This window comes from Solea solea, chromosome 2 (genome assembly GCF_958295425.1).
Source record: "Solea solea chromosome 2, fSolSol10.1, whole genome shotgun sequence".
NCBI lineage: Eukaryota > Metazoa > Chordata > Actinopteri > Pleuronectiformes > Soleidae > Solea > Solea solea.
The window spans coordinates 13,533,090-13,560,745 of record NC_081135.1 but is presented as its reverse complement, the minus strand read 5'-3'; the positions used below and the strand labels follow the sequence as shown (position 1 = coordinate 13,560,745).

At 45.5% G+C, this 27,656-nt stretch overlaps 1 protein-coding gene across 1 annotated transcript; it reads right to left on the bottom strand.

The window, feature by feature from the left end:
- Positions 1 to 71: 71 nt before the first annotated feature.
- Positions 72 to 25,744, bottom strand: LOC131474523 (uncharacterized protein C21orf62-like). The gene is made up of 2 exons (XM_058652434.1): positions 25,588 to 25,744; positions 72 to 3,653 (listed from the first exon to the last, which is right to left on the bottom strand). Exon 2 carries the CDS (start codon positions 3,588 to 3,590, stop codon positions 2,841 to 2,843), a length of 750 nt encoding a protein of 249 aa, XP_058508417.1. The 5' UTR covers positions 3,591 to 3,653; positions 25,588 to 25,744; the 3' UTR covers positions 72 to 2,840.
- Positions 25,745 to 27,656: the final 1,912 nt, after the last annotated feature.

Below are 27,656 nucleotides of genomic sequence, written 5' to 3'. Positions count from 1 at the left end.
ACTCACCAGCCAAGAGCCAGGATGAAAAGAAATGACGTGGACGTAAATTTGCAATAAAAAAGATATACTAGCACAGTCAAATCTGTTTATTGTTGTCGACAAGTGAAGAGACTCAAATGTACGCAAGTGCATGTTTCATCCAACACCCACAAAACAAGATGGCAGACTTCACCCCATTCATGCAACAACATCTGTCGGCCTCTGTTGGTCATATTGGCAAGTGCAGAAACACACAGAGCCACTAAGAACAATACTTTGTGGGAGTGAAGTAACAATAAGAACAGCATAATAAAGAACAGGTGAATTTCAAACCCTTTCTCTGTGGTCATACTTCTCAGGGGCTGGTTTCAATGAATCAAACACAAAAATTACACCATGTTCACTGAACCTTATCCTCATCTCCTTTGGGAAGTACATTTCTGCCAAAAAAGTCATACTCATGAGACACTAAGTCATAATTATGTAATACTTTTCATAATTTTAAGATTGTATCTCATTATTATGACTTAGCTTCTCATAATTATGAGACATTATCTCAAAATAATGACTTAGCATCTCAAAATATGAGATGTATGAGATGTATAATATGACATATTATAACTTGGGTGTGCATTTTTTCCATGTGGTGGAAATGGATGTTCATCATAATGAAATACTAAGTCATCATTTTTGAGATGTTATCTCATAGTTATGAGATGCTAAGTCAAAATAATGAGATATAATTTTAAAATTAATGTCTGCCATGTTTTTTTTTTTAGATTATGCAGTAAAAATGTTGTCCTTTCCACAAAGCTAAACCAGTTTAGAAGAAATGGCTGTATACCTCACCAATGGAAAATTCAATTTCACTTAAAGATGAAATCATTTTCATTATGGGGACTTGATTTTTAAACAGATTGGGGTCCCCGCAGCATCAGTACTGGTTCACCTGTTCAACTGTGTATTTAATCAGCCAATCACTTGGCAGCTCTCAGAAGTCGCTGAAGTTCAAACTCAGCATCAGAATGAGGAATAAGAGTGACATTTAAGTTGAATGTGACAAAGCTGGTGGTGCCAGTCAGGATGCTCCGAGTATTTCTGGTCCTCTTCCTCAAAGACAATATGAAACCCTGAATTATAACATAATCTCAAGACAGTGCAGTTGTATGACCACCACACTCTACTGGACATCCTGACCACTGATGGATAGACCTCACTGTGGTCCTGTTCAAATCTGGCACTGATCTCCATCTTGGGTGATCCAATGAAAAGTGGACAGCTAATAGTACAGGAAATACACCCTCGATACACTTTGCTGAGCTAATCTAAGCAATTCAAACCATTCATTATTTTATTTATTCTATTGAAATAGCAAATAAATAGAAAGTCAATATGGCAGGGTATGCAAAAGTAGCAATTACACATTAGGGCCATACGTTTTGAGAATAAAGTCTTAATATAAAGAGAAAAATAGTCATTATATTATGATAAAATATTAATATTAAGCAAAATATCAGATAATCAGCTGCAACCTGCGACAACATGAGGACATGTTGTCTTTGTGGAGGAGGAAGTTGCTGGTAGTTGGTAGCTGGTTACATCTGCGTGATGTTCAAAGAGCTTTTGTAGTTTCTCAAGAAACAGTTAGATTAATAATTGTGGATCACAAAAACAGAGGACCCAGTGCTTTATGGCATATACATTCTTATGAAAAGCTAAATCCATATGGCATTTCAATTAATGGCTCCATAGACTGATTTCAGAATCAGAATTTATTGATCACTGGGGGAATTGTCAGAAGTGGGATTTGAACCCACACCTCCATTCAGAAACCAGAAGTACCTTTGATGAGGAAGGTAGACCATTAAGTCACCTTAGACCACTCGGGCCATCACGTCATGTGGGTGGAGTTGCAATATTACGACTTTTTTGAAAACTTTATTCTTGAAAGCTTAAATAACTTGTTTTCCTCTTCAGTATGGCCCTAATACTCATCATACAAAAACATAATGTCACCACTGCTAAAAGAAAGTGGAATCTTACAGTTTGATTCATTCATGTATGCATGCTCATGTATGGGACAGCTCATTTACCCTCTACACTGTACACTGAAAGCATAATGTACAAATACTTGAAATGTTAATTAATTAACTTAATTCGAACTGAAGTTAGCAATACATGAAGACACATTCACATGCAGTAACTTGCTAACTTAAATTATTTTGTTTTAACTTTGCCATCCATGTCCTATTTTAACTGAGTGAAAATGTGTTTAAATTGTCTTTTGTGTTTGATTTATATGTATATTATGACAGCCCTAGTTGACATTGAAATAAAAGGTTTTACTGAATTATTTATCAAAAACTGTCTACTGTACCTTTAAGCAGCTACGAGGAGCTGCTTATATCTATACTGTATGTGTTTGTACCATACTGTTTTACATATAAACAAAATTGTCAAAAATATTTATGCAAATTAAGCACAAGCTAAGTATAGTCTTATACAGTAGCAGATTAGCTCACAGTGATTGTGACTTTTCTCATTGGTAAACCAACTTTACCATTGTCACGGTCTGATATTGAACATTTCAGGTGTTAATGTGAGAGTGAATGGTTGGTCGTGTCCATGTGTTGGCCCTGCTATGGACTAATGCATGTGGAGGATAAAGACGAAAGTAGACAATGAATGACTGAATGAATGACTGAACGAATGAATATGCAGCACTGAGCCACAGAATGAGACCATAGCAGCCAGTCACACAGTAAACTCCACAGAAGAAATACCAGAAATAGCCCGCCCTGTGTCATATCAGATCCATGTGTGTCAGTTCTCACTTGTCCTGCAGAGCTGACTGTGGATAGTCAATAAACAAATGTAATGAGCAGGTTGTGCAGAGGCTTTGCAGGCTGCTCACTGTGGTCAGCAGGTGTAGAAGGGGATAGAAGAGACAGGGGAATGGTTAGGTGGGGAAAGTGCTGGGAGAAAACTGAAGCAGGTGGTCCTATAACACTGTAAGCCTTTATGCTGGAGAGCCCATTGAGCACTGCTACATCCATGATGGTGACACTGAAGGAGGAGAAGTCAAAGGACCGGGCCTCTAACTCCACTGCAACACCTGCAGAAAGGATATTCATTTCCTGATTGGGGTAAGGCACTCCTGGTGCTGCACTGTGGACCCTGAGGGTCTGTAGACCTAGCAAAGCCAGATATCGACTGTCCAATGGTTTCATTCCACAAAAAGACAAGTGTAAATGGCTGACCATGCTTCCGTTCAGCAGCTCCTCCAGGACCCAGAGATCCTTCACCCACACGACGAGGTGTCCAGGATATCTGAGTCCAGTACGGGGCAAAGTGGAGCGCGAAACAGTGTGGCATTTGCACAGCAGCATGGCTAGAGCCTCGTCACAGTCCTGCACGGGTGTGGAGCAGCTGCAGTTCTGCAACTTACAGCCTGGGGCTCCGCTGTTGAAGAGCAGTGTGGTATTGAGCAGCAGGGAGGGTCCGGATGCCGGGGCGGACAGTGTCGTCTGGATGATAGGGGCAAGGGAGAGGAGCAACCACAGAGACCACAGCAACAGGGCAGAGGAGACTGTGTTTGGAGACATTTCCATGGAGATCAAACAAGCTACATCTTCACCGACTGGAGAGACCAGACTGCACAGAGATGGAGGGCGCTGTGAACAGATGGCAGAGTTCAAGTTATGTGTGCTATGGTCATATTGTATGGCCAAGATTGTTAATCTGATATATATATATATATATATATGAACTGATGTAGATCTTTGAAAGTTGAAAATACCTTGATCCATGTAATATACAGAGACCTATGACATGGACATGCAAAAGAATGTAATCTATGCAGAATGTTCTCATTTACTTTGTAGTTGCTTTGCCAGGGATTATCATAGAAACACTACGATGGCTTGTTGGAAGGGTGGAGTTGTGCCGAATCCAACAATACCAAATATGTAAATATAGCATGTATCAATTTGTTACGTCACTCAATGTATGAGGTGACCTAAATGAAAGAAAGTGAAACATTAGCATGCCTTTAAAATAATTAGAAGCAGACTCTTTTTAGGTGTTTTGATTGTTGTCAGTTTCAATCATCATAAAAAATATTTTAAACATGTGGCTCCCTCTTCCTGGATCAAGCTAAAAAATTGTGTGAAACTGAAGGATTCTTGTCTCATTGGACACATTAAAAGTATTGTTAAATGATTTAGAGGCAGAAACATATGGCTTTTAGATGCATTTAAATAGATTATATAGAAAAAATGGCTAATTATGTATTTATCCTGCACTTTGTATATTTGAAGTGATGTGTTTCATATATTTTATTGTTTTACATTGTATTGAATATGCTGTATGATTGAATTAGTTGTATCTGTGCCCTAACCTTGATTGTACTGCTGCCTCTCTTGGACTGGACACAATTGATCTCAATGAGTTTTATTCCTGGTTAAATAAAAAATATATATTTTATCCTCTTTATAATTCTCTTTGTCTTTCTTCCAATTAATATTTCAATATTTTCTCAAATATGATATTTAAAAAACTTTGTAAATTTATTTATATTTTTTTGTCTGTCCACAACCCTGTGTAGTGTATAAGAGCAGAGGACTATTCTTCTCTCTTTCCAAAGTTCATCAAGGAACTACAGGTAGGAATAATAATAATAATAATAATAATAATAATAATGATAGCAATACTAATAATGATAATGATAGCAATAATAATAACAACAACAACAACAATAATAAACTATGCTTATTTCTGCAGTCCACTCACTCCAGAACTTCACTATAATCACGTCACACACATACATGTGACCTTATGTAACCGTTTGCTACTTTGTGTCTGTGTTTGTGGCTTTGTGTTTACAGTCTTTAGAGGCACACACATGCACGCACGCACGCACGCACGCATGCACACACACCCCCCCCCCCCCCCCCACACACACACACACACACACACACACGTGTCGTGTATTTCTTGCTCCTTCCAGGCCCCATGTCTGCAGCAGATGGTGTCCAGCTGCTTCTAAATATTCCGGCTCTGTGCTGCTCTGTGGTGAAAAGGCAGTGACCAGCCACATTAAATGCCCAGTAATGAAACACTGGACTCTTTATTTCCATCATTCAGGAACGGTGGAAAGTTGGACTGAGTATGTAGCCTTGACTGAGACATCTTTTCCCCTGTCGTCATTTTCTTTGAAATAGAGTGAGGATTGTGTTCGGGGTGAACACATACTGGACTGTCTAATATCTGGGAAAAGAAATTCATTTACAGCTGAGGTCAGATTAGCAATGATTTCTTCTAGTTTATGTATAAATCAGGTTGTATATACTCTGAGTTTTTGCTTTAGTTAGTGTCTCACTTTCATCAGATATTTGTATTCAAAGAAAAATACACCTGCTTTTAAGTGAATTTAACTAAAGAATAAGGTTTGAAATGTGTGTTTTTTGATCAACACACAGACATCAGTCACTTCCATTCAAGTAAATCTTTCTTAAGCTCTATATATGGCCAATGACAAATGACAAATTGTTTCCCTTGTAGTAAATCTAAGATTTTCTCTTTCATCAGCTTGAATAAGATGTCAAATTATAGTTATATATAGGTTTTACTGGTTGAATGTTATGCTTGATTAATTTCTCAGAGAAGACCAGTGAGTCGACTCAAAGTTGAGTATAAAAAGGTTAATGCAGTTTATTATATGCCAAAAAAATAACCACCTCTTTTATGGTGGTCTAGTGTATATCTTACTATGTAGTGGATTGAAGTGCATATAATATATATACAAGTATATATGTATGTATATATATATATATACATATATACAAGTATATATGTATGTATATATATATATATATATATATATATATATATATATATATATATATATATATATATATATATACATATGTATATATATACCAGTCGCTAAAGTGTGGAAAAAGAATAAATTTTTTCGTGGTCCCCCTTAGTGTAAGTATAGGCATTAAACATGCAATGTTGAGTTCCCTGCACATTGTGACGACACAATGCGCATTGCCACCCCACCAGGAAGTTTACTTCGAGAGCTCCACCTTAGCTCCACCTTGTCCCTATAAAATGTGAGAGTACAGGAGAGGGAGGAAGAGCGGTATTATGTAAACGCGGAGGGACAAGGCTAATGTGCCGGATAAAGTCAGCAAGTCGTGTTTTCGTGTGTTCGCACCACTTTGCATCAGACAGCGGCCAGCGGTCGCTGTATTTAGTCAGCGACCGTATTTCACCGACGTACAAACACACACATTTTTAAGAAAAGGTCACATAGAGCTCATAACTGACCATTCTGACACGTCCTAATTAAAAATATTTGTTCAGTACGTCCTCCATGACTGGAGCACAGACTCTGGACTGAAATACAGCGGCAGTTTGATGCTTAAATATTGAGATTTTAGACATTTCCCTGGTAATTGTTGGAGATTAACACACGTTTTTAGGATTGTTAAGTCTTTTTTAACTGATTTACAGTTCGGCACTGTTTGGTGTCGGACGTCTCTTCCTGTGACGGCACTCTCGCTGTTTTCCACGCACGCTTCCATGTTGATATTGTCAGAGAACTAGTGGGGGGAGGGGGAGAGGAATGGAGCGGAGGGAACAGGAGCTGAGTGAGCGCAGTAAAAAGGACAAATCAGAAACCCCCTGGAAGAAGTGGGTGTGTGTTTGCCTGTGTCTCATTTGCATGTAAAGGGACCATGCACAAATTCGAGCGTTCTGAAAGGGGCGTTTTTTGGCAGGGTTATTGAACTGCTATGGTGCTTCATCCTTATGGTATTTTGACCAAAGCATGTCACAGACATGTTCATTAGGACACCAGGGAACTATTTTAACTTGGAGAAATAGGGTATAATATGTCCCCTTTAATTTTACTTTACTTCAGGTCAAGTGGAAACAGAACTTGGCTTGTAACCGGAGGGTTGCCGGTTTGAATCCTGACAGGCCAAGGGCTTGGGTGCCTCTGTAAAGCACCCAATCCCCATTGCTCCCCATTGATCAATGGAAGGCATATCCATTGTATTCCTAGTGCCAGCCCAAGCCCGGACAGATGCGAAGGCTTTTATACACTGGCATCCATAAAAAAGAAAGAAATCTGTGGATCGCTGTGATGGTGATCCGCTACAGTGACCCTTAGAGAGGGAGAAGCCAAACGAAGGAAAGAAAAGTACATTTGGGCTATGGAGAATCAACTGGGGGAAATGTGGATGTTAAGAGTTTAAAGTGTGATTTGGCATTAAAGCATCATTTCTGGTATCATGACTGCTGTAAGCTGCTATAAATACATGTGACTTCACTGCGGTTGGTTTACAGTAGCAGCTGTTCCTCCATACACACTCTGTCCTTCCTCAGCCTTCACTCTCTTACCTCACTGCTAATAATATTAGTCATTGTCCTGCCAGCTGTTCCCAGCATCTGACTCTCCCACATGTACAGCAGTCGCTTTCCTTTCTTTCTGTCTTTCTTTCCATATGTCTGTACTTCACTCCATTTGTCATTCCGATGCCTCTGTCACTTTTGTTCTCTATTTTGCTTTCCTTTTCCCTTCACCTCCAGCTATGCACTAATCCCTGCAACAAGCTCCTGTGAGTCTGAAGACATGTTTTTGTTGTTAACCTTGTTTAGAGAGCACTTTTGTACAGAAACAAAAGATAAATGTACCTCAACTGTGTTTGCGAACATACATGAGGGTGTGATGTAAAAGTGGAAGAATTAGCAAAGAAAATGTTAAAAGTGTGTGTTTGTGAGTGTTTTTATGTCAGGCGGCTGCAGCTCCACACAACTCCAGTCTGTTAAAGGAGAGGCTCCACACATTCCTCTGACCTCATGTTCCTCCACATGCTCCCACCCTAATCTTCCCTTCCTCTCTCTTTCTTTCTCCTCCTCCTCTCTTAGTTACACTCTATGTCACCCATCTTTTTTGCAGTGTCTCCCACTCCCTCCCTCTCACTAGGAAGCTGTAGCTCCATTCACAACTAAAGGACTGTCGCCCCAAAATGCCAAATGTATCTGAAAAAAAAAAGAAGAAGTGTTCAATGCATCCTGAAAGTTTTGGGATGTCCGGCTTATTTTGTCCATACTCCAAACATGTTATGATCCATATTTTTTGAGCAGTGTTCATAAACTCAGTTAATGCACAAGCTGCCATGAGGTCAACTGGTTGTGTGTAAAGGTTTGTGTTGCAGTGTGAAAATTGAGAGGGAGAGTGCAGCATCAGGGTAATCACCAGAGGCGATTGCTCTATGACAGCAAGGGAAGCTATGCTTCATCTAAAATGTCTTAAGATAATTGGTCAAATATGTACTGTTGCATTTACATTTACATTTCATGACTAAAATTTCACAAGAACATGATTAAATTTGACTAGTTCATTCAGAATCAGTCGTTTTCTGCTCATACATTCCCGGAGCAAGACTGCACTTTAAAATCAGTAGAAGCTCAGCTTCTATTAATCTCTACAAAGCAGCATAGAATTGCTTTTTATCACTGAGTTGAGCGAGACGCTGATTGGACAAATGCCAGAAATGTCATAAACATCCAGGGAAGCTGATCTTCACTGGGAGTCAATGGAGCAGTGGGCGGATTCAGACGCTGTGCTGACGCACATGAATAAAGGAACTGTCTGAAAGGCGGAACCACTTTTTGACTGACATTGTTGAATAAATGACTTACAGCTAAACTAAAAGCTAACCCGTTCCGATTGCCGCTTTCCTCCATCCTGCTCGCCAACGTACGCTCCCTGGAAAGCCAACTGGACTACCTGAAGCTGGACTTGACCACCAAAAGAGAAACAAGAAACTGCTGCATCTTCATTTTCACTGAGACGTGGCTAAACTCATCTGTCCCTGAAGCAGCCATTAGCCTGGACGGGCTAACAACATTCAGAGCCAACGTTCTCACAGGTAAAACCCGAGGGGGTGGCATTTGCATCTACACTAATAACAGCTGGTGTAACAACGCTACCCTGGTCTCCAGTCATTGCTCTGATGACATTGAGTTTATGATTGTGAGATGCAGACCCTTCTACCTGCCCCGGGAATTCACCACCATCACCACTGTTGCGGTGTACATTCCACCAGTGGCGGACTGGGACAATAATTCAGGCCGGGAATTTGATGCCATTCCAGGCCACCCTTCTCATGAAGACCACCATACCTCTAGTTGTGTATTCTAACCCTACTTGATAGTTAAGAAATGTGTGTAATTATTTGGCTCAATGGTCACAGACACACACACTTCTCTGTGTATACATATATATTCATTGATTGATTTTATATCTTTCTGCATGGAGTTTGCATGTTCTCCCCGTGTGTGCGTGGGTTCTCTCCGGGTACTCCGGCTTCCTCCCACAGTCCAAAAACATGCAATTTGGGGATAGGTAAATTGGACACTCTAAATTGACCATAGGAGTGAGTGTGAGAGTGAATGGTTGTTTGTCTGTCTCTGTATGTGGCCCTGCGATGGACTGGCGAACTGTCCAGGGTGTACCCAGCCTATCGCCCGATGTAGCTGAGATTGGCACAGCACCCCCCGCGACCCTCTGGCAGAGGATAAAGCGGTAGATGATGACTGACATGACTGATTTTATATTATTAATGATTGCACACACAACCCAGAAAGACAGGTGTCTGTGAACACAGCCTATAAAGTTTATTGTCGTACTATATAGAGCTTGTATATATTAAAATGATAGTCAAACTATCATTTATGGGGCAGAATAACAATAAAGAGAACTGCCACAAAGCTGCAGCCTAATAGATTAAGAGTAAACAACAAAGCTATCTGTATTTAATTATAATTTATTATTTCAGCATGTATAAACTATTCTGTAGTGGCTCAAACATTATGCAACAAAATCATATTTTTCATTCATTTCTAGGTATTCTGGATTGATTGTCGGGCCGTGTGCCTGTGTGTGTGGAGGGGGCTGGGGCAGCGCATGTGACTTTCACTATTGTTGCTTAAGAGGTGATGGAATTAACCCTCCGTGAGACACACAGTCTACAGTGGTGACGGGGATTGAACGATAAACGCAATGAAGCTATAGCGTTTTTGACTGACCTTCCCTCCTGGTGAACATGTCACTTATTTTGCAACATTTCACTGCGTCTGTGGCAAGGGCTTTCCGTTTTCTGTCCCTCGCTCTCTCTGCTCCACCTTTCCTTTTCTTCTGTCCCTCAATTTCTCTCGACTACTAGAGTGAAGACAGCGGAGCTAATTGATTGTTGTGTGACGACAGGTCACCGAGAGGCATCATTACGTAACTAGATGAATTGATTGGCCCGGGCGATTCAAGTCAGGCCAGCATGACCATCAGGCCACCGGGAAGCGCCCCAGTGCTTTTTGTTTGTAGCCTCACTACAAACAAAAGTTAATTGTGGAGTTCCACAAGGCTCAGTGCTTGGGTCTATACTTTTTACCTTATATATGCTTCCTCTAGGGAACATTATTAGAAAGCACAATATACACTTTCATTGTTATGCAGATGACACACAGCTATATTTATCAATGAGGCCAGATGAAATAAATCAGGTTGTTCAACTCCAGGAATGTCTCAGAGACATTAAGTCCTGGATGACCTGTAACTTTCTACTTTTAAACTCAGAAAAAACTGAGGTCATTATACTCTGCCCTAAACACCTCAGAGAAAAACTTTCTGATCACATTGTCACTTTAGATGACATCTCCATGGCTTCCAGTTCCACTGTAAGGAACCTTGGAGTTACTTTTGACCAGGAAATAAAACACACATAAAACTAATTTCCAGAACAGCCTTCTTCCACCTGCGGAACATTATGAAAATTAGAAACATTCTGTCTTTACAGGATGCTGAAAAACTAGTTCATGCTCTTGTTACATCTAGATTAGATTAGTGTAACTCCTTATTATCAGGATGTTCCAACAAGTCTGTTAGAACCCTTCAGTTAATTCAAAATGCTGCAGCACGAGTTCTGACAGGAACTAGAAAGAGAGACCACATAACTCCAGTGTTAGCTTCTCTACGCTGGCTCCCCGTACAGTTTAGAATTAAATTTAAAATCCTCCTCCTCACGTACAAAGCACTTAATGGTCAGGCCCCTTCATACCTGAAAGACCTAGTCTTACATTATCACCCTAACAGACCACTTAGGTCACAAAATACAGGTTTACTTGTGGTTCCCAGAGTCTGTAAGAGCAGAATGGGAGGCAGAGCCTTCAGTTACCAGGCTCCTCTCCTGTGGAACCAGCTTCCAATGATAGTTCAGGAGGCGGACACTCACTCTGTATTTAAAGTTAGACTTAAAACTTTCCTTTTTGATAAAGCTTATAGTTATAGCTGGTTCAGGGAAACCTGGACCATCTCTTAGTTATGCTGCTATAGACCTAGACTGCTGGGGGATTTTCCTGTGGTGCACACACATTCACTCTCTCACCCTCAGGGTATGAATGTGACTTTTTATATGTAATTAACCTTGTCTCTTTCTCTCCCTAATTTGTGTCTTTCCTTCCTTCCCTCTCTCTCTCTCTCTCTCTCTCTCTCTGTATTCTCATCTTGCAGGTTGCGGGATCAAGATCCAGTTTTCGAGGCTACCCATATCATATATATCATCGCCATTATTATTGTGCTATAATTAAAAGTCGATATCATTGACTGTATAAACTTGTGACTTGATACAGTTGTTTTGTATCTGCTCCTGGTCTCTCTCTCTCTTCTGTCTCTACCTCTTCTCCATCTTGTCCTTTCTCTCCCCCCTTTCTGTCCCCCACCTCTCCGCTGTCCCCCATTTGCCTTTCACCCCAACCGGTCGAGGCAGATGACTGCACATGTCTGAGCCTGGTTCTGTCAGAGATTTCTCTCTCCACTGATGCCTAGTGCTTGCTCATTGTGTGAACTGTTGGGGTTATCTGCTCTCCTTGATGTTGTCTATGTACAGGGCCTTGAGATAATGTATGTTATGATTTGGCGCTATACAAATAAAATTGAATTGAATCGAATTGCTCCCGATGGCCAATCAGCCACTGCATTCCACCCAGCACTAACACCAAGCAAGCGCTAAGTACCCTCTACAGTGCCATCTGTGACATGCCGTGAAGAAGGTGAGAGTGTGGCCTGAGGGAGCTATGTCTGCACTACAGGACTGCTTTGAGTGCACTGAGTGGGACTTGTTCAGAGAGGCTGCAACAGACAGTCAACATACAGATGTCGAGACGACATCAGCTTCCTCAATGAGCTCAACAACTTCTTTGGGAGATTTGAAGCTCTGAATAACAACCCCGTGAGGAAAGCCACCCCCCACCTCGATGAACAGGCACTCAGGCTTGAAACCACTGCTGTACGGAGAGCCCTGAGAAAAGTGAATGCACGGAAAGCTTCAGGCCCTGATAACATCCCAGGACGGCTGATCAAGGAGTGCGCAGACCAGCTGGCCCACGTGCTCACAGACATTTTCAACACGTCACTGATCACATGCCTTAATGACTTTCGCCCCGTTGCACTAACAATGACCATCATGAAGTGCTTCGAGCGGGTGGTTAAGGACCACATCATTTCCATACTGCCCCCATCATTCGACCCGCTCCAGTTTGCGTACCAACCTAACCGCTCCACTGAGGATGCCATCTCCACTGCTCTCCACCTGAGCCTGGAGCACCTGGAGGACAAGAACACCCACGTGTGGAGGCTGTTTCTGGACTTCAGCTCAGCATTCAACACGGGACATCATCCCCCAGGACCTGGTACACAAATTGGGCCCCCTGGGCCTCAACAACTCCCTGTGCAACTGGCTGCTGGACTTCCGCACCAACAAAACCCAGTCGGTCCGTGTGGGTAACAATACCTCAAGTGTCATCTCCCTGAGCACCGGTTCCCCACAGGGCTGCATCCTGAGCCCCCTGCTGTTCACCCTGATGACCCACGACTGTCGTCCCAGGTACAACACCAACCACATCCTGAAATATGCGGACAACACAACAGTTGTTGGCCTCCAACACAACAGCGAACTGGCCTACAGAGAGGAGGTGCGACATCTGGTGGACTGGTGTAGGGTGAACAAACTGCTCCTGAATGTTTACAAGACAAAAGAGAACATCGTCGACTTTAGAAGATCCCGACCCAGCCACACACCACTCCTCATCAATGGCACAACAGTGGAGGTCGTCAGCAGTACCAAGTTCCTAGGGGTGCACATCACAGACAACCTCCCTGGTGAAGAAAGCCCAGCAGCGCCTGCACTTCCTGCGACGGATGAGAAGGGTGTCTCTCCCCCCTCCCATCCTCTCCACCTTCTACAGAGGGACCATCGAGAGCCAAATGACCAGTGGCAAAAGTTCTATCTTCTCATTATGGTACTCTACAATTGTTATAAATTCCCTTTGATAGTAGGGAAACGTCATGTTAATAATATGTTAATTCTTAAATATAATTTAATTTACGTGTCTTAACATTTTAATCAGACATCCTTTAGTTAGTTACTGTATATATTGGGTCAGGCTATTATGCAGCTATGTTTACGTTTTGGGGTCCTTGTAGCATTAGTGTTGTTTACAATGTGTGTACTTACCTGGCTGCTCAAACTTCATATAAAACAAGTGAAACGATCATCGGTGTCCCTCTCATTCTCTAACCGGAATATGGTCACCGGTGAAAAGCACAGCAGTGTCACACCCATCAGAGTTCTTATTCAACATTTGTTTCGGTATCTCACTATGGGACACGCCCTCCGCGCTTGTCCCCAAGAAGCTTTTTATTTTCAGTAGGCCAGTCCTGGCTGGCTGGAAGACGTGATGTCTGTCTCCGGAGGAGGGACTCCCTCCTGCTTTATAAGCTTGACGTCATGTTGCATCTCTTCAGTTTAATACCTCTTCTCGCTCTCAGGCGACAGGTGTAGCTAACAGGCATTACAGTTTGCAGGGTGAGCTAACAACTCGTATAACACTGAATGCTATCTTACACTACATTACTGACTGAGTGTAGTAGCTGGACTGTCACCAAACAGTAGCTGCTGCAGCTAGCCACCGTACTAGCTGCTTACCGCTTCTCGTTTTCACGGAGCTTAATTTTTTCATTCTCCTCACCATGGAAAAGGCAACCTCAAAACAGCTGATGCTGGCATTTCCCGAGTGCCTGGAGGAGGCAACACGGTCATGGAAAAACCACCCGGGAGGTTCGGCATTGGACTGGGTCGACATGGGAGAAGATGGTTTCTCCACCTAGGACCGGTTGAGCACCTGCTGGCATCTCACCTCCACCCCATGTGGAAGTCCACCATGACTCCAGTAGGCCCAGCCCTCCACTCCAAAGCTGATTGTTTTCAGTCGTCGCTCACTGAAAAGGGGTACAAAGCTGGGGCCATGTCTGTGAGGGCTTTGAATGCATTGTCGCTGCTACTGGTGTACCAGGTCAATTTACAGTATGACTTGTCAACCACACCCACCCCGAGTGTATGGGACGAGCTGTGCGTGGTAACAGACCTCTGCCTCCGTCTACACCAGACCTGGGCATTTTACAGCTCACGGGCCACATACGGCCATTTGGGCATCCCTGTCCGGCCCGCGGTATGTCAGTCATAAACACAGATGAACTGACATACCGACATATGAAGTATTTATACTGCGTATGCAATACAACTGTGTTGCTTTTATTTTGAAAAGCCTGACGTATGGACGCACGTATCTGCGTCTGTCTGTACAGTGACAGACAGGTGATGGTAACCAGTTACCCCTGGCTCCCTAATGTCGGCTCACTTTAAAAAAAGAAAAGTTAATTCCAAATGGCACATTTTCAACAAGACATGGACTGCTAAGGATTACAATCTGAATCACTACGTGACCAAACACAAAGAGGAATACAAGAACTTATCTGATGAAGAGTTGGCGGCAGCCTATATCGAAGACAACGTTAAGAACGATGATCGTGGTACCTTTCTTCTACAAGTGTCTTGGTCTAAGTTTAGGAGTTATCATTATCTCCCTCCCTGTTTATTATTTTATAATCTAACCAGCGAAGTACTGTCACTCGTATGTAAACTCATCAGGTGTGACTGCAGCATTAGTGTGTGTGTGTGCATAAGCGTGCAGGTACGCTCTGTGCGGGGTGGGGGGTTGTGGTTGTGTTAGACAATGTATTCACTGCACTACTCCACAGTAGTATAGTATAATAATATTCATTATATAGTGAAGTAATTTGATATTTTCAATAGAGTTGGTTAGTAATTGTGTTTATTGTGTGTTTGTATGCTGCCCATTTTACACCAAAACAATACAATTTACTGCTTTTTACATAAAAGAGATTAAATTAAATCAAAATCAATTCAAATTTGGCCCAGCCAAGTTTGTCCATCACCACCGCAAACAAGTCTGCACAACCAGTGTTTCAACCACTCCAGATAGCAACAGCTCCATATACTGCACACTGCTGCAGCTGCCAGTTATTAATCTATCACCCTACAACCCTGCCTCCATCAACCATCTCTATACAGCCCATATACCAGTCACCATCACCGCAGCCTAACCAACAGCTGCAACTGTATCAGCCTCCGTCTGCCCCCTCAACTCAGCCAGCTTATCAACTGGTGCCTGCCCCACCTGGTTCCGCATTGGCTTTGCAGGTCCAGTCCCAGTATACCTAAAGTTGGTACAACAGTGAGAGAGAGTTTGCTGACCTAAAATGGCCTCGGACAGAATTTTCTCGACGAGAAGCTTGGGTTCGGGGGAACCCGTATGCCCTGACGGAACGTTCGCCACTGGAAACATGATGGATCCGTGGGTGAAGTGGAGGGTTGTGTGCCTGGTGATTCTTTCCGTTGAGGACAGCGAGGATATCTACATATTCGGAACCATCATAACAGGTTACCCGCCCTCCCTTGCTTCACGGACACCTGTTGATTGTTGACTCTGTCTGGGACCCGATCAAGGACGTCTCCATGGCAAACTGCTGTGTTATTGCAATGGCATCCCGCGAACGGAGACATTGATTGTAAGGCTAGACAAAACGAGTCTCCAGGCTTATGCACACACACGCATTCATGGACACAAACACACATGCACATATGCAACACACCCCTCTATCCCCCCAGCCCATGCCTTCGCCGCTTTCACCCCCCAGTGCAACAGACAGGGTCCGCACCTGTGCCGTAGAATGGCTGCAACTGCGGCTGACTGCCTGCCTGCACTGGAACACCTCCACCTCCCTTCCCCCTCCCCCAGTGCAAGTTGTTCTTGAGTTCTTTGTTGTAAAATGTGCCTATGTTGCTGAGGTTATTTTTTTCCCGGTCCCACACTGTACTCCCCCACAGGAGCATAGTTTCCTCCCCACCCCCCTCCTCTTGGTTTCTTCCCCTTTCCTCCCCCCTCTTTATATTGCCTTGGTCATCCTGTCATGTCTGTGTTATTGTCCTGTCTTTGTCACAGTCTGCTCTACGCCCCTCCTGCTCTGCTGCTCTGCCACACCCCTCATCAGCGAACTGCTTCCACGTGCTGCTCTCACCTGCTTATCATCTCCAATCAAGCCAGCATATATGCAGCTCCTCTCCGCTCACTCTTTGCCAGATTGTCTTCGCCCTCATGCCTGACTCTCCAGCGATCATTCCCGGACTGCTTACCTGGTATCGACCTGATCTGCCCCTGACCTTTGCTTCACGCCTCAGCCTCGGTAAACCCACCTGCCTTCTGTCCCTGATTACAAGTTCTGCCTGCCGGTTTCCTGCTATTCGTCTGCCTGCGGCTAAGTGGCACTCAGGCTGTAGCTGCTCATGAGTTCCAGGCTTCTTGCCTTCCCTGTGGCCCTCTGCTAACCTGCTCCCCTGGCACTTGGAAGACCCAGGTTCGAATCCTGCTGTACCCTCCTGCTATACTACTTCATTCGATTTGGTGTCAAATAAAGACTGTTAAAGTAAACCTGCTTGTTTGTGCTGCAATTGGGTCCTGCCAACACCCGTTACAGTACAATCTGGCCAAACTATGGACCCAGCACACAATCCCTCACCACTGAGTCGCCTTGAGAGAATTGAGGACGTCATGCAGTAGCACGAGGCCATGATGACTGCAGCTGAAGCCAGACAGGCTGCTGAGACTCATTAGCAGCTTTAGCTGCACAGATGCAACGGCTAGCAGCTCAACTAACCCAGCTCCCCTCATCTGCTGGATTTGCCTCTACTTGGGAAGCCTCACCTTCTGCTCCTGCACCTTTACCCGCTTCTTCTCCACCCAGAGATGCTCCTGAGCGACCCCGGAGCGTTATGACGGAGATCGAGAGACTTGTGGTCCCTTCCTCACCAACTGTTCTCTTCTGTTTGCCCTGCAAAGGTAGCGTTTGTCATCAACCACCTGACGGGCAGAGCTCGACTATGGGGAACAGCTGAGTGGGAGAGGCGGTCTCCAGCCTGTGCTTCTTTTGACCTGTTTGCTGCTGAGCTTCGGAAGGTTTTTGGATTTGTGAATTCTGGTTCTGAATCAGCAAGGGGACTGATGGGACTGAATCAAGGCGAACGAACAGTGGCTGACTATTCCATTGACTTCCCACCAGAGCCAGCCAAAGTGGTTGGAACAGTGCAGCTCTCTGTGATGCCTTTCTCCATGGGTTGGCTGATTACATCAAAGATGAACTGGTTTCACATGACACCTCCCTCAACTTGGACGGGGTGATTGACTTAGCTGTCCGCATCGATCTTCGTGTCCAGACTCGTCAACGAGAGAAGCGTCAAGGGGGCAGCGGGACACTACATCCCCGGCTGTCCAGCAAGAGACAGAGCTCATCAGTAGTCGGGGAAATCCTGGTGAGCTCAACTACCCTGTCACCTCCCCAAAGCCAGCGACCCCTGCTCCAAGGCCGCCTTCTCCTTCCAGATGGCCCCCACACCTTGGCTATCTTCATTGACTCTGGGGCTGATGCCAGCATCATTGACGAGGAGGTGGTCCTTCAGCTAGGCCTTGAGCAGGTTCCTTTGCCTCATCCGGTTCCTGCTAGAGGCTTAGATGGACACGTCATGGGCACCGTCACGCATCAGACCTCTCCTGTTCACCTGCTGCTTTCTGGTAATCATCATGAAACAGTCCAGTTTCACATCCTGAGCTCTTCCTGCCTGCCACTTATCCTGGGATACCCATGGCTCCGTCTTCACAATCCTCACATCGACTGGGCAACTGGGGCCATCCGGGAGTGGAGTTCCTCCTGTCATCAGAGGTGCCTGCCGCAAGCCTCAGCTCCGCTTCATCACTCCGGGTCTAGCTCCAGTTCTTCACCTGACCTCAGTGGGGTGCCACCCGAGTACCACGACTTCCGCCAGGTCTTCAGTAAAGCCAGAGCCACCTCTCTGCCTCCACACCGCTCCTATGACTGCGCCATTGATCTCCTGCCTGGTTCATCACCTCCCAAGGGTCGCCTGTACTCCCTGTCTGAACCTGAAAGAGGGGCCATGGAGACGTACATAAATGACTCCCTGGCCGCAGGCATCATTCGTCCCTCTTCGTCCCCTGCTGGAGCAGGGTTTTTCTTTGTTGAGAAGAAGGACAAGACATTGAGACCCTGCATAGATTACAGAGGACTGAATATGATCACGGTAAAGAACCGTTACCCACTGCCACTCATCTCCACTGCCTTTGAACTGCTCCAGGGGGCCACCATTTTCTCCAAACTTGACCTACGCAACGCCTACCACCTCTTCCGCATCAGAGAAGGAGACGAATGGAAGACGGCATTCAACACCCCTACCGGACACTACGAGTACCTCGTAATGCCGTTTGGCCTCACCAATGCCCCTGCCGTCTTCCAGTCTCTTATTAATGATGTACTCCGGGACATGATCAACCAGTTTGTCTTTGTTTACCTTGATGATATACTCATCTTCTCCCGGTCCAAAGAGCAACACATTCATCATGTCCAGTCCGTCCTTCAGCGCCTCTTGGAGAACTCCCTGTACGTTAAAGCAGAAAAGTGTGAGTTCCATGTCCCTTCAGCATCTTTTCTGGGGTACATTGAGTACATACGCTCTGCAAAAAGACTGAACTCTCGCCAGGCCCGCTGGTCCCTGTTCTTTGCCCGGTTCAAATTCACCCTCTCTTACCGTCCTGGTTCCCGCAATGTCATGCCTGACGCCCTGTCCCGACAGTTCCAGAGGACAGAGAATTCTGTTGATAGAGCTGGGACCGTCCTCCCTACATCCTGCCTTGTAGCCACGTTGACCTGGGACATTGAGGAGACGGTGAGTGCAGCCACAGAAGGACAGCAGGGCCCCAGCTACTGCCCATCCAACTGCCTTTTTGTCCCACCAGCACTGAGGTCAGAGGTGTTACAATGGGCCCACGGTGCGTGGCCTCCCAGAACCCCTCTTCCTGGGCGTCACAACTACTGTGGGTTGAATACGCTCACAACTCCCTTGTCTGCTCTTCTACTGGCCTCTCTCCATTCCAGCGTGCTTACGGCTATCAACCACCACTGTTTCCAGCCCAAGAGAAGGAGCTCGCTTGTCCATCAGTCCAAGCCTTTATCCGTCGCTGCCGCAGAACATGGCTCCAGGCTCGCTCCACCCTCCTCCGTTCTGTAGGTCGTTATGCTGCCAATGCCAACCGCCGCCATACTGCTGCACCTATCTACCAAGCGGGTCAGCAAGTGTGGCTCTCCACCCAAGACTTACCTCTCCGGGTGGAATCCAGAAAGATGGCACCTAAGTTCATTGGGCCTTTCACCATCCAGAGGGTCATCAACCCAGTGACAGTCCAGTTGAAACTCCCATGTTCCATGAAAGTGCACCCTACCTTCCATGTCTCCAAGGTTAAGCCAGTCCACAACAGCCCCTTGGTCCCTGTGGCACCACCACCTCCCCCTCCACGAATGGTCGACGGCGGTCCAGTGCATGCAGTGCGCCGCCTAATTCGTTCTCGACGGCGAGGTAGGGGTCTCCAGTACCTTGTGGACTGGGAGGGTTACGGTCCTGAGGAGAGATCTTGGGTTCCTGCTCGCCACATTTTGGACCCCAACCTTGTGGTCAACTTTCATCGGCAACATCCCGACCAGCCAGCCAATGAGACAACTCATCGATGAACCCGCACCTTGCCCCCACCTGTCCAGGATGTGGAGGACCGTTCTGCGGGGGAGATGTCAGGGGTCAGTGAGACCCCAAAGCCTTCCAGAGTTTGATGGCATATGAGGGACAATTGCTTCCATTCCGTAGTGAGTGGTTAGCAGTGAGGTCCCGTCTGGACCAGGAGGGGGTGGGCGTCTTGGAAGCACGCACCAAGAGAGTGAAGGTTGGTGACACACTTCGATAGACCACATCTCTGCTCCGCATGCCACTGCTGAAAGCAGATGTTAAAGTTGCAGTTACGCCAAAGCTACGCAGCACAGAGAAATGACGACTGAAAGAACCTGTCAAAGCTAAAGTATATGAAGCAGTGATCCAGAAGCTTATTGATGGTGGGTGTAACAACGATCCAGAAGGAAGAGGAAAAGAGCTCCAGTGAGTCATGGTTCATACATCATCACCTTGTCCATCACAATGGAAAACATTGCCTGCCTCCCTCGTACCATCTCTCACTGGGGTCCTCCTGCAGTTCCGCCATCACGCTGTCGCCATCAGTGGAGATATCCAAGCCATGTTCCACCAGGTTCGGCTTCTACCCGAGGACCAGCCGCTGCTGAGATTCGTTTGGAGAAACCTGCAAAGAGAGAAACAGCCTGATGTCTACCAGTGGCCCGTGTTGTGCGAGATTTGCTCTGCAAAAACATGTCAAGGAAAGTGCTCCAGGGAATGAAGATGTCCTGCAGTCCATTGAACAGTCTTTCTATGTGGACAATTGTCCAATTGTCAGAGCTTGTCAACGGCTGAGTTGGCCAAGCTTCTCGTGGACAAGATGCGACAGTGTCTGCCCTCGGGAGGATTCAAGATTCGACAGTGGGCAAGTAACTTCTCATCTGTTGTCTCCCATTTGCCTTCCAGTGCCAGATCTGAAAGCATGGAGCTGTGGCTAGCTGAGAAGAGCATCAATCCACAGGTGCCGGCTCTTGGCCTGCGATGGCAATATCCAACTGACTGGCTCGGTTACAAGCCAAAGCCTCCAGAGATCCCAACTATGGGATACATATATAAGGTGCTCGGCCGCCAGTATGATCCACTTGGGATCATTATGCCATGCACTACATGGGCTAAGACCCTTGTCCAGAGACTGTGGGCAAAGAAGAGGAGCTGGGACGACCCGAACCTCCCTCCGGTCCTCCTGGGAGAGGGAACTCCCCGAGCTGGCCAACATCTCCGTCCCTTGAACCTATGCACCATTGGAGCTTGCAACTGATACCACAGAGTACACTCTCCATGTCTTCTTTGACTCCTCTGAGCAAGCATGTGGTTCAGTGGCGTACCTCACCACAATGAGTGATAACATGGTCCATGTCTCATTCGTCATGGCAAGGTCAAGGATGGGTTAATCTCCAACAACTACAGAAGTCTGGTTTAAAGTCACTAGTCACTCTGGTGTGTGTGTGTCGCGTATAAAACAAAGTCACCGCATTTTCACTCAGCCGTGCAGTGATGACTCTGCCCACATTAAGTAGGTACTTTTTTAGTAGTGGAGATGCAACCTAGTCGTGCCGTGTTGTGCCGTGCCGAGGCGAGGCGAGTAGAGCCAGTGGAAATACGCCATATGTGAATACAGCCAACAATCCAGCCGATGATCTCACACGGGGCAAGACTTTGGCTGAGCCTGCAGGATCCGGGGACCAGCATTCCTTCGACGTCCATCGGATGAATGAACATCACGTCCTAGCACCATGGAGCCAGAGGACAGTAGTGAGTTGTTTTTTTGTGGTTTCACACAGACAAGCTCAAGATACAAGACATCACCCAGTTCTGAAGCTGGGAAGAGCTGGTCAAGGCTACTCAGGAGTCTTCATGGTGCGGCGTCCGACCCTGCTTCGCCTCAGTGTGACTTTTGTTGGGGATCAACAATAGTGGCAATAATTTGATTGATAAAAATAAAAATTAAAAAAATAACAAAATTAAAAAAATGTATTTGATTTTTTTTTCATTAAATATTTTGAAAAATTAATTAAATCTTAATTAATTGTACTATGGGGCACCATCAATCTATGCCTTTAAAATCAGTCTTAAATAATCACTGTAATTGACTATGATATCAAAGATATCCCAATTGAACAGTATTGAAGGTATGAATCCGAGCACAGACCCTCTCAACCCCCATTTGTCACAGTATTCATGTACAAAAGAAACAGAGCGTTCCTTCAGGTGAATAAAAGTAATAATTTAATAAATCAAATAACAAAAATCAATTAAACAATCATATTCACTGAAAGTGAACATTAATGTATCATAAAAATCTATTAGTTGAATCAACAAATATCACTTGCTAAACTAAAACAACACAGGCTATATACAACATAAACACCAGCGTGTGTGTATGGATGAGTGTGTGTTTGTGTGTGTAACAGGAGACAAAGATAAGAAAGGGGAGTGACGCGTTTGGCCGAGCTAAGCCACTCCCACTTCTGACACCAAAGTGAAGGAGGCATGCGCAGTAGCAGTGACTGTAGACGCATGCCTCCACCTAAGATGGCGCCAGAAACACATTAACCTGAGGTCGCAGATCTTGGTCAAGATGGCGCCTATGAGGAGACTCTCATTAATGAATGAAAGAAAACGAGTTCGTGTGCGAGAGAGACGATCGCGATTAACCAGAAAATAAAAGAAACACGCAGGTGAATAGAGATTTCCTTTGATCACACAGTTTAGCTGGAGTGTGTCCAGTCAAACTGTAGTTTTACAGATCAAACAAAATCACAGAAGTAAACTGGGAGTCAATACAGCTCGCCAGACGATGTGACCAACATGCAATGCATTCTGGGGGGTAAAGGCAAAAAGCCGGTAGTCTGGCTGTGTTGGCTGTGTTGTTTACATCTCTGTTTAGCTGCTAAGGACGCACATAAATGAACAGAAACACGAGGAAGGACAAGAAATGGAACGGGTGAAGGCTAATGCAGCGGGTCCATACCGGGAGAAACTGAACCCCAAGGCAAAGGCGCGGTATTTGGAGAAAATAGACGGAGTTAAAGGGCTAGACCCCTATGAACACGCGGAGTGGACGTCCAATGTGAAACTCCTGCCGAACTTCCAACATGGGCAAATTTACAATCATATTATTTTAGGTTTGAGTGCCTACACCCATGAGGTCTTCACCAATATCAGGTCGCGACAGCAGGCCCAGGTTCAGTTCACCGATGGACGGGTGCAGGACCTGGACATTTTTAAAGTGGAGCGGAGCCAGAAAGAAGGCACTCGAGCAGTCCATCCCTGCGTACAGCACCCAGGATTCGGAGCCGCTCAGGGGGAAAGGTGGCACCACCACAGCGCACATTTGGAGATTTGAAGGCCCTCACGGATCTCATGCACACACACAGGTCTGGACTCTGCTCTGTCATTCACTCTATGTAGACCCTGCTCAGCCGTTTGTATTGCCGAAGCCACTTCTGTGCATTCGTGACAGTGGCTCTGGAGAGCAAAACCCGGCAACAGCATAATTCGGATCTGTGGCATTCAGCACGGGCAGGAAGGATAACCGCCTCAAACATCCATGCTGTTGTGTCCACCAGCACTGGAAAAGGTGTGGTATCCTCAAAAAAGCATAAGTAGACATACCACCGAACCAGAGTCCATTAAATGGGGAAGAGACCACGAAGCCACAGCAAGGGCCTCATACATCACACATATCGAGATGAGGCACAAGGAGATGAAAGTGGAGTGTTGTGGCCTTATAATCAATCCCTCTTTCCCTGAACTCGAAGCTACTCCGGAGTCGCCTGTGTGTTGTACTTGTTGCGTACAAACACTGCTCCCGCTCCGTGATGAAGGTCCAGTCCGTAGACGCCAATCAGTGGAGATGAGGGAGAAACTGAGCAGACGCTTCGTAGTGAGGCTGGGCACCTGTGTGGGGCGCAGCGTGCAGTGTGTGGGGAACACAGTGGGGTCGACAGGAGTAGGAGTCTGCGCAATCCCCACTTCCTCTTCTGCAGGTATATTTAGAATAACCCTAGTTGGGAGTTATTTACTGGATCCACAAACAAAAACAAAATGAACGAGAATGGGACGATTTTCCAGGTACGGGTTACCTCCGTTAACAATGACGATATCAGGTTGTAAGGGTGCGTGGTTAGACGCAAAACAGGTTTTTCACTCGGACAGTGAGTGTGAAACTGGCACGGCTTTTTCAAAAAGGGCATTGTTCGTGCGGTATGGAGCTGCTCGAAAAAACCTAGTGTCGCGACTCCAGCTGTGTGGAAGCGGGCATACATGTGACTTTTATCACTTATCAGCGTGAGAAATGTCATGTGTGAGCATGTGAGTGTGTAAACTTATTGAAACGCGTGTATCTTACGCTGAATGCAGCTCTAAGATAACACTGGAAATACCACAGCAAGTTGCCGCTGTGGTGATTTGCGCTTGCCCCCCCCCCACTCACCGATAACTCCCTGCCAACTTTTTGTACATTTTTAAAATCAGGCATTGGGCAGAGACAGCTTCAGAACAGGGGTTTAGTTCCTCTTTTTCTGTTTTAATCCACCAGCATCTCCCCACTTTGGTGGCATCTGTGAGCGTGAGATTCAATCAGTCAAGAAATCCATTTACGACATTTAATGCCAAGCCTTTAGGATATTTATCTTCTGATGTGGCCGATCCAGACCCAGTGACAGCATGTTGTTGATGGGTTGGCAGGATGCCTCTCTGAGAGTAGGCAAACTGCATGTTAATAATATGTTAATTGTTAAATATAATTTAATTTATTTGTCTGAACATTTTGATCAGACATCCTTTAGTTAGTCCATTATATATTGGGTCAGGCTGTTTGGGGGCAGCTTTGTTTACGTTTTGGGGTCTTTATAGCATCAGTGTTGTTTTTAGCCTACAATGTGTGTACTTACCCGGCTGCTCAAACTTTATATAAAATAAGTGAAACGATCATTGGTGTCCCTCTCATTCTCTAACTGGAATATGCTCACGGGTAAAGAGTTCCCAGCACAGTAGATGTCACACCCATCAGAGTTATTTAATAACAAGAACAAAGACATACTAATAATCTAAATTTTAATAGATTAAAATATAAATGATTTTAACTAGATATTATATTGTTTCTACAAGAAATGTTTTTAATGTGAGAAGAACACATCCCTTCATCCTGTTCATTCACAAACAATGTATCTGTTTAAATCAACAGCACTAGTCTTACTGGCAAAGACAGCACACAAAAATACCAACAGTTTAATTGCTGTAAATGGTATGATGTGTTTTTATGTGATTTGGACAGCGAGAGAGGGAAATCATTACTCAGCTGTGTGTGCGTGTGTTTCTCATGACAGAGGCATGAAGTGAATCATGTCTCACAAAGGGAGAATTGTTATTGAAAACCAAGTACAAAACTTTGTAGACAACAGCAATCGATTCAACATTGAAACAGTAACGTTAATGTGACACATCAGCAGGACACACTGTGTTATATGTATGCAGCAGAGAGAGACACACAGAGAGAGAGATAGAGAGAGAGGGAGAGAGAGAGAGAGAGAGCGAGAGAGATAGGTGTACTTACATGTACAGTGTCTGCTCCAGCTCGTTCTATGGAACTTCCTCATGTATGGAGATTTGTAGCAGTATCCGTCTGTTTGAGAGGGTAGAGGGGGAAACAGAGAGACAGAGGGAGAGAGAGAGGGAGAGAGAGAGAGAGAGAGAGAGGGAGAAGAAGAAGGTCAGAAGGGAGGGAAAAAGAGAGAAAAAAGAGAACTCTCTGCACAGTGGATGGTTAAATTTCTCTTTAGTAAGGCAGACTCAAACACTGTCCATTTTCTCTTCTTTTTTTTCCTCAAATTTTTTCCCCCTTAACTGCCACGCACACTTAACCTAACCTAACCTAAATGCTGAATCAGGTCTTAACCCTCTCATAGTCTATTTAAAGGAGACAGAACGTGAGGACCAGCCATGTCCTCACTTTCCCTAAATGTTTTCACTCCCTATGGCTTACAAGTTGTTGGTCCTCACAAAGATACCCATACAAGAACACACACACACACACACACACACACACACAATGTGCTGCTATTCTTCTTAGGACTTTACATTGACTTCCATTCAGTTGGACAGCCAAAACCAAGCTTTATCCCTAGGATAAAGGATCATCAGATCCTCCCCAAAGCTTTATTATTGATGTCACAGCTCTGGGGAAGAAGCTGTCCCTGAGGCTTTTGGTGGAGGATCTGATGATCCTGTACCGTTTTCCTGATGGAAGTGGTGCAAAAAGAGCGTTGCCCGGGTGGGTGGTGTCTGTTGCTATCCGTCTGGCCCTCCTCTGGAGTCATGCGGGGTAAACGGAGTCCAGATCAGGTAGACGGCGGACCACAATCCCCTGTGCAGTTCTCACCACTGGGCTAAGTCCTTCCTGTTTTATGACGTGCAGCTGCCGTACCACAACTGAGACACAGGATGCGCTCTATCGTGGCTCTGTAAAAGTTTGTGAGCAGCTGAGGAGAGAGTCCAGTCCACTTCAGCTTCCTTAGGAAAACGAGCCTTTGTTGGGCCTTCTTCACCAGGTGCGAAGTGTTCCATGAGAGGGCAGAGCAAATGTGGATGCCCAGGAACTTGATGTTGTCTACACGCTCCACTGCCTCTCCGTGTATGCAGAGCGGAGCGTGTTCAGTCTTCCTGGACCTCCTGTAGTCTACTATGACCTCCTTTGTTTTGGTGGTGTTCAGGATGAGGTTGTTCCTGAAGCACCATTGTGTGATATGCTGGACCTCTTCTCTGTAGTGGGTCTCATCATTGTTGGATATGAGACACACCACGGTAGTGTCATCCGCGAACTTTACAACCATGTTTGTGGGATGGATGGCAGAGCATTCCTGTATGAAGAGAGTGAAGAGGGCTGGGCTAAGCACACAACTCTCCAGAAGTGGACCCCCTGTATCCTCACCACCTGGGGCCTGTTGGTGAGGAAGTCGCTGATCCAGAAGCAGAGCGATGGTGCCAAACCCAGATTGTGAGGTTTCAGCGCCAATACGTCCGGGAGAACAGTGTTAAACACTGAACTAAAGTGCACAACAGCATCCTGACGTAGGTGTTTGGATGCAGGTGAGTCAGGGTCGTGTGAAGTGCTAATCAGACAGCATCCTCCGTAGAGCGGTTCTCCCTGTAGGCGAACTGCAGGCTGTCCAGGCCCGCAGAGATTGCGTCTTTGATGTACTTTAGGAGGATCCGCTCGAAGCACTTCATTATGACTGGGGTCAGGGCGACAGGACGGAAGTCATTGAGACAAGTGCCAGTGGATTTTTTGGGCACAGGCACAATGATGGAGGACTTCAGGCAGACAGGGACCGAGGAGAGCTGCAGCGACATGTTGAAAAACTGCTGCTAGCTGATCCACACATGACTTCAGTGTCTAACCTGACACCTTATGTGGGCCTGCTGCCTTGTTGGTGTTAATCCTCCTCAGAGTGGACGTCACTTGGTGCAGCTGCAGGGTGAGAGGCTGGTGCTGCACCTCTAGCTGAGGAAGATGTACAGTCCTTCTGCTGCTCCGTCAGGCAGAGTGGGGTTGTGGCTGGCCTGCTGCTCACTACGCTTGTAGTCGGTGATGGTCCTGGTGCCTTTCCACATGTTGCGGGTGTT